This window comes from Pelophylax lessonae (genome assembly GCF_965119305.1).
Source record: "Pelophylax lessonae genome assembly, chromosome: 7".
In the NCBI taxonomy this organism is placed as follows: Eukaryota; Metazoa; Chordata; class Amphibia; order Anura; family Ranidae; genus Pelophylax; species Pelophylax lessonae.
Window position 1 is genome coordinate 73,089,064 of NC_138774.1, and position 14,919 is coordinate 73,103,982.

Consider the following 14,919-nt stretch of genomic DNA (forward strand, 5'->3'; position numbering starts at 1 on the left):
AAATGTAAAAATCAAATTTTTTTTACATTTTTGGCCAATTTGTTTTCTGCTACCTATGTTTGGTAAAAAAAAAAATCGCAATAAGCATATTTTGATTGGTTTGCGCAAAAGTTATCGCGTTTACTAACTAAGAGAACGATTTCTGTCATTTTTGGTGTTTTTTTTTTTTAACGAGTAATGCCGGCGATCTGCGATTTTTTTTGCGGGACTGCGACATTGCGGCGGACAGATCGGACCCTTGACTGACATTTTTGACACTTTTGGGGTTACCAGTGACATTACTGCAATAATCAGTGCTATATATATATATATATATATATATATATATATATATATGCACTGTTACTGTAAAAATGACACTGCCAGGGAAGGGGTTAATTTTATTGGAGAGGGAGGGGTTAATGTATGCCTGGTGCTTACTAACGTGTGTGGGGGGAGGTGACTGAGTGACACAAGGACAGATCGGATGTTCAGCTATGCAGAACACTGCAATCTGTCACTCCCTGTCACTTAGGAGATCCGCCCGCTTTGTTTACACAAGCAGGCGGATCTCCAAACTAGATTCCCCGACGATCGGGGAAGAGCAGCGGCGATCACCGCCGCTCCTCCCCTGGCCCGACTCCCGCTGTGAATGAATACAGTGGGAGCGAGCCTCCGCTGGTGCGCAAACGCCGCCTACAGGGGGAGGAGTCCAGCGACGTAGTACGACGTAGTACTATGTCGCTGGACGATAACGAACCACTTTGCCGCAGTACGGTCAACATGACCGGTCGGCAAGTGGTTAAAGTGGTTGTAAACCACAGCGGGTTTAAGAAAAAAAAAAAACACCTGTAAGGCAATGGCATAATGTGCTTGTATGCATCACATACTAGCACTTTATGAAATTCTTACCTTAGAACGAGGCCCTCCCTTAGCACGCTGTCAACACTGAGCGGCCTGACATCTTCCCCCAGTCTTTCTTCCAGTTTCGCACGCTCCGGCTGTATGATTAGCCGGAGCCGCTATGACGTCACTCCTGCGCATGCGAACGGGAACCGTCGGTTAGGGCACTAAGCTCTAAAGTTCCGGAAAGCTCTGACGTTCTGTAACCTTCAGAGCGCATGCGGCGGTGATGTCACTGGCTTCACCCAGGGTTGATATCTTCTAAACGGTGCAGGTTTAGGATATACTCACTTTACCTACAGGTAAGCCTTTAAAGTGGAGATCCACCCTAAAATGATACTTACCTCCATCTTCTCGCTTCGGGTCACCTGAAAAACAAATGGATAATCGCAATTTTTTTTTTTTTTTTACTTACCTCGTTTAGAAGAAAATATACTCACCTTACCATCCACTTCCTCCTTCCTCGGCCACGGCCCGCGCCGTCACTTCCGCTTTGCAATGATTCATGGGAGCTGAACGTCATCGCTCCCAGGAATCAATGTGCCTGCACCGGCCCTGACGTCAGTTCCGGTGTAGGCGCGTCATACCTTGCAAAACAGCTTCTGGGCATGCCCAGAAACTGTGCAGGGATGACGCTGCGGCACCGGAAGTGACGGCGGGGCCGGTGCAGTGCATCGTGGGACCGAAGAAGACGGAAGAGGACACAGAAGAGGATCGCGCTGGCTTCAAGTTGCCCACACCTGAGATGGCAGCGCTGGAGAAGACATTTTCAAGGTAAGTATTTCTTCTTGCACGTAAGTGCAACCAGGGACAGATCAGAGGCTATCCATTGTGGAATGCACCAGCCCTGACTGTCACGGGGGTATTTTTATTAAAAAAAACAAACTTTCACAGGTTGGAACTCCGCTTTAAGTAACTTTAAAAATAAAAAACATGGTATACTTACCTGCTCTGTGCAGTTGGTTTTGCACAGAGCAGCCCAGATCCTCCTCTTCTTGGGTCCCTCATCTGCTGAGGGCCCCCAGAGAAAGCTGCTTGCTATGGGGGGCACCCAAGCTGAGCCGCTGCTCTGTGTGTCTATTCAGACAAGGATCAGCTGCTTGGCCCCACCCCCTCTCTCTCTTCATTGACAGCGGGGGCAGCGTCAAAATTGACTTTGATTGACAGCAGCCAATGAGGAGAGGGAGCCCTGGACAGTTGAGGATCTCGTGCAACATCTCTGGATCGAGATGGGGCTCAGGTAAGTATTAGGGGGGCTGCTGCACAGAATAAATAATGCGTTTAGATTAATGCATAAAGATAAAAAATAAAAAAACCTCCTTTAGAACCTCTTTAACCAGTTGGTGACATTCTGGTTGCACCACCTATGCATACTGTATATGTTATGTACTGCAGAGTTATGGAAGGATAATAACAGAGTTACAGTATGAAAAAACAAAGTGATGGCAATTAAAGCCAAATGCCTAATACACACAATAAGTATATCAGACAGACAACTGCACTTGATGTGATCATCCGATAATCCATTCGTTAGTGCGCAGCTTTCGAGAGCCGAACATGACAGTTCATGTGAAAATATCCAAAAGGGATAACACGAAAATATTTCTTGTAAGATGACAGAACTAATGATTTTCGCGTAATTAGTATAGTATTTGTTTGAAAAAAAGTGACCAAAACCACGCATGTTGGAAACTAAAAAAATACATTACAATACAATAAATAGATTACATTACTTCTGAACATGTATTCTGCCTTACGAGAATTTTCGTAACTTTAGTAACCCATTTGTTTTCCATATGTAACTAGCATGCAAGAAAAACGTATGATCATTCGTCCGATATTCTTATTGTGTGTACAAGGCATTCGTTTAGATTGAAAAAAAAAAGAAAAAATCAGCACAAGTGACATTACTTACTATAACTGTATACCCCTTGTGCTGCTGGTTTAGCTGAAATCTTCCTGCCTGGATTCCCTCCCTTACCCCGTCCGCCGTAATCTTCAGGTGTGCCAGGCAGCTGTGAAGGCACTTATTAAGACAGCCAACTGTCCCACCTAGTACTTGGGGTGGGCTGTTTCGGCAGTCCCCCCTGGAGAACGGGGTCTGCCTGGCTTCGACTAGGCAGGCCATAGTGCAGGGCTCGACAAACCCCGGGCGCCAGGTAGCATTGGCGACTAGAATCAGCGACCTGGTGCCTGGGGTGCCCTGCAGGAGGTGTCCTGTCCCTTTTGCGCCCCCCCCACCTCCTCCCTGAGTGCACGGACTAACGCGACGTCCAAAAATTGAGGCCCCGGCTTTTTGGCCTTCTTCTGTGAGATGAGAGAGGCTTCCAACGGGGAACTGGCGCCCTCTTGTGGTGGCCGGGAGTTTCACAAGCAGTCACTAATGACTGTTTCCACTGCCTGTTCTCAATGCCTGCCCATCTCCTTCCCAAGAGGAGATGAGAGGGAAGTTTTTGCAGGCTTCATCTCCCTGTCCACTTACCTTTGCTTAAAGGTAAGTGGACAGGGAGTGTGGTTATTATTATTTATTAAATTATTTTAAAAAATAATAATAATAATTTTTCTTTCTTTTTTTTTCAATTATTGAAAAATATATATAATTTTTTTTTTTTTTTATCATGTCCCTGCCATGTCACAGCCACACAGCTGAAGGCTCCTTTCACACAGGCTGTCTGATCAGGTCCGCCTGTCAGTTTCTTAGGCAGACCTGATCGGACCCTTCAGTCTCCTCTATGGAGCGGTAATCTGCCGCCATCTGATCCTGTCTGCCAAAAACAGACGGATGGTGGTTCTATTTTCTATCCATCCCGTGGATCGGATCAGATGGCATCAGATGGAAACAGACAGACGGTCTGTTTCCATCCGATTGCCCTATAGAGCAGAGCGGTGTTCTAGTCATATTTATATATATGTGTGTAAATTTAGTATCAGTTTTTTTTTTAAATAAAGCTTGGTTGTTAGTTTAAAAGAAAAGAAAAAAAACTGGCTCCTAACTTTTTTTAGCTGGCTCCTAGATTTCAGGCAAATTTGTCAAGCCTTGCCATAGTGAGTACCTCAATCCCTGTCAGGAGTCTTGTGCCCCGGGGGATCAGGTTCAGGGCCCTTCCTTTTCGGAGGAGGGCTATGTGTACTTTTTGTGTGTCTCACGTTTTGCGTGTGTGCACTTTTTTATGCACCGGGTGTAGCTTTTGAGTGTGTTTCACACACCACGGGCTTAAAAAAATTCATAGATAGTTGAACTAAACCAGGGGACAGCACTACAAGGGGCTCATCGCAAGAATAGTAATGTCAACTGTGCTGATTTTTTTTTTTCTTTTTCTATTAAAGTCAGGCTTTTATTATACAACAGGAGATCAGATATATATATATATATATATATACAGTACCGGTGTGTACACCCCATTTGCAAAACAGACTGTGCTGTGGAAAACCACTGGCCCCGATGATCTGTCCAATAATGTGTACCTCTGCCATCGCTGTGAAAAGATGAGAGAATATATCGTTATCACTAAGGTCACATTCACACTGACATACATTTATAGAACATTTGTAAACACAAACAGTATCTCACAAAAGTGAGTACACCCCTCACATTTTTGTAAATATTTTATTAAATCTTTTCATGTGACAACACTGAAGAAATGACACTTTGCTACAATGTAAAGTAGTGAGTGTACAGCTTGGATAAGGCCCCTTTCACACAGTCCGCTCCGTCGGCAGACTCTGTTTATCTCAGCGGGGGATCGATCCGACGATCCCCCGCTGAGCAGGAGGATGACAGCTGTTCTCCGTGCTGTGTGCGGAGACACAGCTGTCAGGTCCCCATGCATCTCTATGGGGGAATCGGATGGGAACGGACCATCGGTCCTTTCTCATCAAATCCGATCCGCTGGATGGATGGAAAATAGGGTTTCCATCTGTCCAGATTTGACGGATCGGATGTTAGCGGACATGTCTCTGCTGACATCCAATGCCCCATAGAGATGCATGGGGCGTCCGTTCAGATCCACCAAAAAAACTGACAGGCGGATCTGAACGGTCCGCCTGTGTGAAAGGGGCCTTACAGTGTAAAGATGCTGTCCCCTCAAAATGACTCAACATGGAACCATTAATGTCTAAACCGCTGGCAACAAAAGTGAGTACACCCCTAAGTGAACATGTTCAAATTGGGCCAAATTAGCCATTTTCCCTCTCCGGTGTCATGTGACTCGTTAGTGTTACAAGGTCTCAGGTGTGAATGGGGAGCAGGTGTGTTAAATTTGGTGTTATTTCTCTCACTCTCTCATACTGGTCATGGAAGATCAACATGGCACCTCATGGCAAAGAACTCTCAGAGGATCTGAAAAAAAAAAAAAAAAAATTGTTGCTCTACATAAAGATGGCCTAGGCTATAAGAAGATTGCCAAGACCCTAAAATTGCAAGCTGCAGCATGATGGCCAAGGTCATACAGCTGTTTAACAGGACAGGTTCCACTCAGAACAGGCCACGCCATGGTTGACCAAAGGAATTGAGTGCACATACTCAGCGTCATATCCAGAGGTTGTCTTTGGGAAATAGACGTATGAGTGCTGCCAGCATTGTTGCAGAGGTTGAAGGGGTGGGGGGGGTCAGCCTGTCAGTGCTCAGACCATACGCCGCACACTGCATCTAATTGGTCTGCATGGCTGTCGTCCCAGAAGGAAGCCTCTTCTAAAGATGATGCACAAGAAAGCCCACAAACAGTTTGCTGAAGACAAGCAGACTAAGGACATGGGTTACTGGAACCATGGCCTGTGGTCTGATCAGACCAATATAAACTTATTTGGTTTAGATGGTGTCCAGCATGTGTGGCGGCAACCAGGTGAGGAGTACAAAGACAAGTGTGTCTTGCCTACAATCAAGAGTGGTGGGAGTGTCATGGTCTGGGGCTGCATGAGTGCTGCCGGCACTGAGGAGCTACAGTTCATTGAGGGAACCATGAATGCCAACATGTACTGTGACATACTGAAGCAGAGCATGATCCCCTCCCTTTGGTTACTGGGTCGCAGGGCAGTATTCCAATATAACGACCCCAAACACCCCTCCAAGACGTCACTGCCTTGCTAAAGAAGCTGAGGGTAAAGGTGATGGACTGGCCAAGCATGACTCCAGACCTAAACCTTATTGAGCATCTGTGGGGCATCCTCAAACGAAAGGTGGAGGAGCGCAAGGTCTCTAACATCCACCAGCTCCGTGATGTCGTTATGGAGGAGTGGAAGAGGATTCCAGTGGCAACCTGTGAAGCTCTGGTGAACTCCATGCCCAAGAGGGTTAAGGCAGTGCTGGAAAATAATGGTGGCCACACAAAATATTGACACTTTGGGCCCAATTTGGACATTTTCACTTAGGGGTGTACTCACTTTTGTTGCCAGCGGTTTAGACATTAAGGTGGAGTTCCACTGGCTTTTGTGTTTATTAAAAGTCAGCAGCTACAAAAAGTGTATCTGCTGACTTTTAATAAACACATACTCACCTGTCCCATGATCCAGCGATGCGGCCGGGGGGAGCCTCGATTCTCTCCGTGGCGCATCTCTAGTGTGGGCACCTGGCTGTGACAGCTTGTGGCTACAGCCAGGGGGGGGCATACAATGCCAGGGGGGCGTACATGAACATCCTTCCATGCTCACGCTGCCCGCGCGCCCCCTGCAGGGTAAAGGGCTAATCACAGCAGTCCTTTATTATTGGCACTCTCCATTTACCATCCCCATCTCCATCGTAGCACATTTGGTGTGTACTACCCTTGAAAAAAAAATTATTGAAATCGATTGCTTCCTGTAACCATCAATGAGAGTTTCTTACACCTCTCTACTGGGATTCTGGACCACTTTTCTTTTACCAGCTGCCCCAGGCCACTCAGATTGGAAGGGTTTATATTCCTATCTGCTGTTTTGAGATTGCTCCTGCAACAGAAGGTAACCACTTGCCGACCACCCGCCGTAGTTATACGGCGGCAGGTCAGCTCTGATACACGAAATAACATACATGTACATCGCTTCGTGTCACAGTTAGTGTGGGCACACGGTGGGGGGGAACCAATCAGCAGGTCCGACGGCCGCGATGTCCGCTGGGCACCTGCGATCACTCCCCATAGAGACAGAATGGCAATCCGCCAATGTAAACATGGCAGACCGCTGTTCTGTCAGAGATGAACACAGGGATCCTGCGTTCCTCCTATTTAAGAACACAGGTCTCCCTTTTCTGTGATGATCTTTGTCAGCAGCCTTCCCCTCTCTAGTTGGTGCAACTTTGGGACCATACGACACATCTACATCTTATATAATATACCCGAAGGGTCAAGTGGCATATATCCAAAGTTTGGGCGCCTTATGCCCCCTCTGAATAGAGACATATCCAGGAACTGCAAGCCACTATGTACAGGTATGAATCTGAGACATTGACACAGTGTGAGTATAGGAGACTTAACTCTATGCTTTTTGGATGCTATTACCTTTGTATTTTATTCCATGTACTATGCTAACACCTATATATGTTACATTTATAGAAAAGAGATAATGCTCTCCTTTCCTCTCTCCCCTGAAGATTAAATCACGTTAAATTTCGAAACATGTTGGGATGTTTGTACACTTTATACGGGGTTGGCTCTTTACTGCTAGAGACCCATCCTATGTTCCAGATTTAGAGCGTATCTGAGTACTTGGATGTTCTATATCAGGCATCACTAAATGGTGGACCACGGTCCGGATCTGGACCCAGTTAATGTCTCATACGGACCCCTGCGGTCCCACCTTTTAGAGTCGTTCTGCCCACAGCCATCACCGCTGCCATTCTCACAGAGCCAACAGCTGGAGGCAGGACAGCTATAGACAGAGGGCCGGGGCTACCCAAGTTAACAAGCAGGTGATTGGTTGCGAGGATACAGGGATGCCATCGCACAAACATGCGATTCGGACCCTTGCTGGAAGAATATTTTACTGACTGGACCTTTGTAAATTTTAATTCAATACCCCTGTTCTATAATGTACTTGCATTGGATTTTGTGATAATTCTTTGATGTTTTTAGAATACTTTTTGGTGATTTTTCTCACCTTTTATGCTTGTTGAAAGATATTTTCTTAACCGGTTGCAAACCGCCGCACGACTATATACTGCGGCGGTCAGCCCCGGCCAGGCAGAGTGACGTATGGGTACGTCACTCGCCTGTCACTGACTTGAGAGCCAATTGCGGGCGGGCCCGCGCCCGCCCGCCGCGGCTCGTTTACTGAAAAGTCAGTGCGTGTGACCGGCGGACCCGATGTCCGCCGGTCACACTACGATCGCTCCGGTGAAGGGAGAAAGGCGGAGCGGCTTATGTAAACAAGCCGCCTGTCATTCTCCCCTGTGTAAAAATGAAGATCAGACGGTTCTACAATGTAGGACCGTTGATCTTTGTTTTTACACCAATAGCAATGTCCCTATACAGTTAGAATCACGCCCCTAGGACACACTTAACCCCTCCCTCTCCAATACAGTTAACCCCTTCCCTGCCAGTGTAATTTTTACAGTAACAGTGCATATGTATAGCACTGATTACTGTAGAAATGTCACTGGTACCCCCAAAAGTGTCAAAAATGTCAGTCAAGGGTCCGATGTGTCTGCCGCAATGTCGCAGTCCCGCAAAAAAAAAATCGCAGATCGCCGCCATTACGCGTTAAAAAAAAACACCAAAAATGACAAAAATCTTTCCCTTTGTTAGTAAAAGCGATAACTTTTGCGCAAACCAATCAAAATACGCTTTTTGCGATTTTTTTTACCAAACATATGTAGCAGAAAACAAATTGGCCGAAAATGTTAAAAAATTTTGATTTTTACATTTTTTTTGGGGGGGAATTTCATATAAAAAAATGTGAAAAATATTGTTATTTTTGCAAAATTGACGCTCTTTTTTTGTTTATAGCGCGTGATCAAAAAATCACACAGGTGATCAAATACCGCCAAAAGAAAGCTCTGTTTGTGGGGAAAAGGGACGTCAAATTCGTTTAGGTACAGCGTCGCACGACCGCGCAATTGTCCGTTAAAGCAATGTCGCAGTGCTTAACCACTTCTGAAGGATTTGCCCCCTTACTGACCAGGCCATTTTTGCAATTCGGCACTGCGTTACTTTAACAGAAAATTGCGTAGTCATGCGACGCTGCACCCAAATAAACTTGATGTTTTTTTTTTCCCCACTAACAGAGCTTTCTTTTGGTGACATTTGATCACCTGTGCGATTTTTATTTTTTGCGCTATAAACAAAAAAAAGAGCGGCAATTCTGAAAAAAAAAAAACAATATTTTTCACATTCTGCTATAGAACATTCCCCCCAAAAAATTTCAAAATCAAAATTGTTCATTTTTACAGCCAATTTGTATTCTGCTACATATTTTTGGTAAAAAAAAAAAAAAAAAAATATCGCAATAAGTGTATTTTGATTGCTTTGCGTAAGTTATAGCGTCTACAAACTACGGGAAAGATTTATGTCATTTTTTTTTTTTTTTTACTAGTAATGGAGGCAATCTGCGATTTTTAGCAGGACTGCGACATTGCGGCGCACAGATCGGACCCCTAACTGACATTTTTGACACTTTTGGGGTTACCAGTGACATTACTACAGTAATCAGTGCTATAAATATGCACTGTTACTGTAATAATGACAGTGGCAGGGAAGGGGTTAACCTAGGGTGGATCAAAGGGTTAAGTGTGAGCCGAGGGGGTGTTTTCTAACTGTGGGGGGGAGGGGCTTGTGAAATGATCATAGAGACCTGTGATTCTATATAGAAGGATCACAGGCGCTCTATGATAATTTCACAGAGAACGGTCAGCTGTGTTTACAACAGCCGACCGTCCTTCTCTCTCAGCGGGGAGCGATTGCAGGTGCCTGGCGGCAATTGCGGGGAACGATCGCGGATCCCCAGGTCTCTCGTCCCACCGGGTAGGAAGGGGGTGAAAGTGCCAAGGTTGTAAACAAAGAGAAGGTGGTGTACGTGGACTGACATCGCAGATTTCTTTTCACCGATCTCTATGCAGCGCAGGTTGGCGTGTCTGTGTGTACAGGCCCATTAAAAACAATGGGATGCATTTAGATCAGTGAAGAAAACATGCTGAATGCCCAATAATATGACGTTTTTAGACGTCCTGTGTGCAAGAGGCCTAGAGCCATTAGAACAATTGTATTCGTCTAACCGCAGCAGACCGGTGTGGTGATTAGTCCTTACATGAAAAGCTCCATAGTAATCAATAACTGGCAGTCATCCCCTCCCCCCCCTCCGGTACACATACCCCCTCAATCACACACAGCGCTCTTCTATCCGGTACATAAGTACACCGGCCGCTACTTCAGGAGCTTCGGTAAGATTTCTGCTGTTGCTTGGCAACCCGACAAGGCGCCCTTCCCTACCAGAGCCAGGGCGGAAGTACGTCATGGATGGGCAGCGGCAGCCGAGGAAGTGAGGTCAGACAAGTTGTTTCTGATATGAAGCGTGTGCGGCCATGTTATGTGAGGGCAAGTGGAGCATATCTCATTGTCGTGTGAGAGCAGTTATAACTGAAAAAGAAAAAAAACACCTGCACCCAGATAATGTATGTGGTGTGAGCATTAGGAATTATAGCTCCCATCTGTCCAATATTGTTCTGCCGCTTTTTCCTCTACATTGCTACATGTATAATTGTAAAATAGCTATAACAAATAAGCCTTGTTCACATTGGAGCGACTTGTCATGTAATTTGACCGGTCATATCGCATGACAAGGCGCACCTTATTGTCGGCAATGGCCATGTGCAAATCAATGCGTTGCCGACTTTAAGGTGCCTCATCGATTTGAAAAAGTTCCTGCATTACTTTTGGAGTTTTCGGGTGCGACTTGTATAGACATCTGTGCATGAAGCAGATGTCTTCAAAGTCGCACTGACATTCATCTTTGAAATCCTGCGATTTCAGATGAAGTCGCACAATTTCAAAGCCGCATTCAATGTGAATGAGGGCTTAATGAATGCTGTAAATGCAATATAATATGAAATGTGCAAATGAAAAATCTCACACTCACTCCAATAAGGGAAATGGAAGCCGCAGCATTGTTATAAACTTTGCTATAATAAATACATATACAGACACACCACACTATAAATACACACAGATGCATTGTGCTATAAATAAATACATATAATATATAAATACACACAGATGCATCATGCTGTAAATAAATACATATAACATATAAATACACACAGATGCATTGTGCTATAAATAGATATAATATATAATAACACACAGATGCATTGTGCTATAAATAAATAAATATAATATATAAATACACACAGATGCATTGTGTTATAAATAAATACATATAATATATAAATACACACAGATGCATCGTGCTATAAATACATATAATATATAATAACACAGAGATGCATTGTGCTATAAATAAATACATATAATATATAATAACACAGAGATGCATTGTGCTATAAATAAATACATATAATATATAAATACACACAGATGCATCGTGCTATAAATACATATAATATATAATAACACAGAGATGCATTGTGCTATAAATAAATACATATAATATATAAATACACACAGATGCATCGTGCTATAAATACATATAATATATAACAACACAGAGATGCATTGTGCTATAAATAAATACATATAATATATAAATACACACAGATGCATCGTGCTATAAATACATATAATATATAAATACACACAGATGCATTGTGCTATAAATAAATACATATAATATATAATAACACACAGATGCATTGTGCTATAAATAAATACATATAATATATAAATACACACAGATGCATTGTGCTATAAATACATATAATATATAATAACACACAGATGCATTGTGTTATAAATAAATACATATAATATATAAATACACACAGATGCATTGTGTTATAAATAAATACATATAATATATAAATACACACAGATGCATTGTGTTATAAATAAATATAATATATAATTAACACACAGATGCATCGTGCTATAAATAAATACATATAATATATAATAACACACAGATGCGTCGTGCTATAAATAAATACATATAATATATAATAACACACAGATGCGTCGTGCTATAAATAAATACATATAATATATAATAACACACAGATGCGTCGTGCTATAAATAAATACATATAATATATAAATATACACAGATGCATCATGCTGTAAATAATCTTTAAGCTGGGTTCACACTAGCTTCAGCCGTGGCTCACAGCAGGGGATCCAGGGCGTCCCTGTTCTCCATTTCAGGTGTGAATCAGGTCCGAATTTTTGCCTGAATTCAGACCTGAAACAGAACCAAAGACACACAGGACCCTTTTCCAGTACGGCCTGCGGCCACCCCGGACTTGTGTGAACTGGCTCCATTGTAAGCCAGTCACACTCTCCTGTCATGAAAATTGGATGCGGGGAAAATCTACATCCGATTCGCATAAGTGTGAACCCAGCCTTAGTGTACAAAGAGGTGAACATGAATCAAAGGTTAAAAATGTGCCCATCAGTCTCAATACCAAATGAAACAAATGTCACAATTCTTCACTTCACGTGTGCACCCCAATAACTGAGCCACTGAGCATGTGTCCGCATGAGAGGCGGTGACCACGCGGGCACGTTTTGGGGGTGCACACTTGGAGTAAAGAAGTTTGACATTTGTTCCAGTTGGTATTGAGACTGATGGGCACATTTTTATCATACTTTTTTTTTAGCATTTGATGTCATTCACCTATTTGTATTCTCAAATTTATTTATAGCGCAGTGCATCTGCATAGCTCCCAACTGTCCCTGATTTGGAACAAAGTCCCCCTTTCCTCCTCATTTGTCCCTCATTTTGGTCTGATCTATGCAGTAGTATTTAAAATGCACTTTTTATCTTTCAAAAAGTGTTTCCCAATGCTAAAACTGTCATCCCATTTCTAAACTGCTGAATTTATAAATTTCTAAAGCCAATGTGAAGGAATAGTAGCGGTAAAAAAAAGAAAAAAAAAAACACTTGTGGGTTTAACTAATCTGACAACCCTATTTTCAGCTGATGATTAAAAAAAATTGAACAGATTTCTCCATCCACACTAAACAGCTTTAGTGGAAGAATTTTCCTCTATGGTCATTGCATTCTACCTGGAGGAGTGGGGCATGGCAACCAGTCAACTCCTTGCTCTCAAAAGCTTTGGGCCTGATTTACACTTGTAGTTGGGGGGAAGGAGCAAGTCCCACATAACATAGGGGCTATAGGAGCTGCAGCTCCAGGCCTCTACCTTTCATATATGCCCAGCTATCCAAAAAGAACAGGCCACAGAGGGGGCTCTATGTATGACAATCCCAACTCTAAGGGGGAAGGTCAGATGACACACTTCTCTTTTCCCTAACCGGCACCTAACTTGTACCCGCCCATATTGGGTCCTGAGGCAGTGCTGTGCTCCTACAGTTAAATGGGAAGTGGGGTTACCAGAGGCAACAACGTGACTACAATAGGCTAAAAGGGCTCATAGCTGGCGCCACATTAACGTTTAATTTGCTCCCTCCATGCGTCTCATTAGTACCTGCATTGCGCCCTATCAGCGCCTAAATTGCGACTCTAGTGCCCTGTCTCGCTTATCTCCCTCTCACTATTGCTGATAAAACCCATCCTCTACCTCTAGAACCTCCTAGAGTTGAATACGGGCAGGGATTTCTTGCTGCTTCCTGGTTCGCTAAAAGTCGTTTGGGGAGGTGCTCAAGTTTTAAAGGTGGTGGGCGGGGTTTTGTCGGCTGCAGTGAGAGAAGCAGGATGAGGCGCTGTAGGGAGAAATTAGGTGCTAATGGGGGGGGGGGGGGAGTTAAGCGCTAATCAGACACCGGACATGCCCTTTATTTCTTCAATCAGGCCATGCTTGTCCCCCCAAAGCCCACTGTGCCTCCCCCGCTTTCATTGTAGCTGGCAAACCTCACCCATCCCCTCTAGAATGATAAGCTCAGAGTCCTGTCTACAAATGCTCGCAGTTTAGGTAAAAAAATCAATGAACTTGGGTCAATAATGGCATCTGAGAATGTAGATTTAGTGGCTGTTACGGAGACATGGTTTAATGAAAGAAATGACTGGGACATAACCATACCAGGGTACTCTTTATACAGAAGAGACAGAGAAGGCAAGACAGGAGGAGGAGTGGCCCTGTATGTGAAAGATAGCATTAAATCTAACCTAATACAAGTTGGTGAGGCCAACATAGAGTCAGTTTGGGTTACGTTGCAGTTTGCTAATCATGCAGTAACTCGTGTAGGTGTGATATATAGACCACCTGGTCAAGTTAAAGAACTAGATGATCTAATAGTTGAAGAAATAGCTAAAATGACAATGAAAGGAGAAGTTATCATTATGGGAGATTTCAATCTTCCAGATATAAACTGGAAAACCAAAATAGCAAGTTCTACCAGGAGTACAGATATTCTAAATTCCCTACTGGGGTTGTCTCTGCAACAAGTGGTTGAGGAGCCAACCCGGAGGGAGGCCATTTTGCATTTGGTATTCACAAATGGGGATTCACAAATGGGATCTAGTGATCACCAGTCAGTGTGGTTTAATATAAGAACTGTGAAAGTGTCACACCACACAAAAACAAAAGTTTTAGATTTTAGAAAAACAGACTTTTCAAAAATGAAATTAGTCATAAATGAGTCCTTATCAGACTGGAACCGATTACATGGAGTCCAGGAGAAATGGGACTACTTAAAAGGTGCATTATTGAAGGCAACAGAAAATTGCATTAGACTTGTCAGTAAAAGCAAAAAAAGGAAGAGACCACTGTGGTACTCAGCAGAAGTGGCCCAAATCATTAAAAATAAAAACCTAGCATTTTGTAATAATAAAAAAACCCAGAGCAATGAAGATAAGGAAATCTACAAGATTAGGCAGAAAGAGGCCAAGCAAGTTATAAGAACTTCTAAAGCGCAGGCAGAAGAAAAACTAGCTCAGTCTATGAAAAAGGGGGATAAGACATTCTTCAGATATATAAATGAAAAAAGGAAATTAAAACAA

General features: G+C 43.4%; 1 protein-coding gene across 2 annotated transcripts in view; it reads right to left on the minus strand.

The window, feature by feature from the left end:
* Positions 1–14,919, minus strand: part of B9D2 (B9 domain containing 2) — a 57,875-nt gene that overhangs the window by 11,583 nt on the left and 31,373 nt on the right. Inside the window, exons 1-2 of one of the 2 annotated variants that reach the window (XM_082263712.1) lie at positions 10,158–10,281; positions 4,269–4,358 (exon numbers count right to left, since the gene is read on the minus strand). In XM_082263712.1, the coding sequence (XP_082119838.1) occupies positions 4,269–4,356 (88 nt within the window). In that variant the 5' untranslated portion in view covers positions 4,357–4,358; positions 10,158–10,281. Of the gene's footprint in view, positions 1–4,268; positions 4,359–10,157; positions 10,282–14,919 lie in introns of those variants that run through there. The other variant, XM_082263713.1, reaches the window with a different exon arrangement.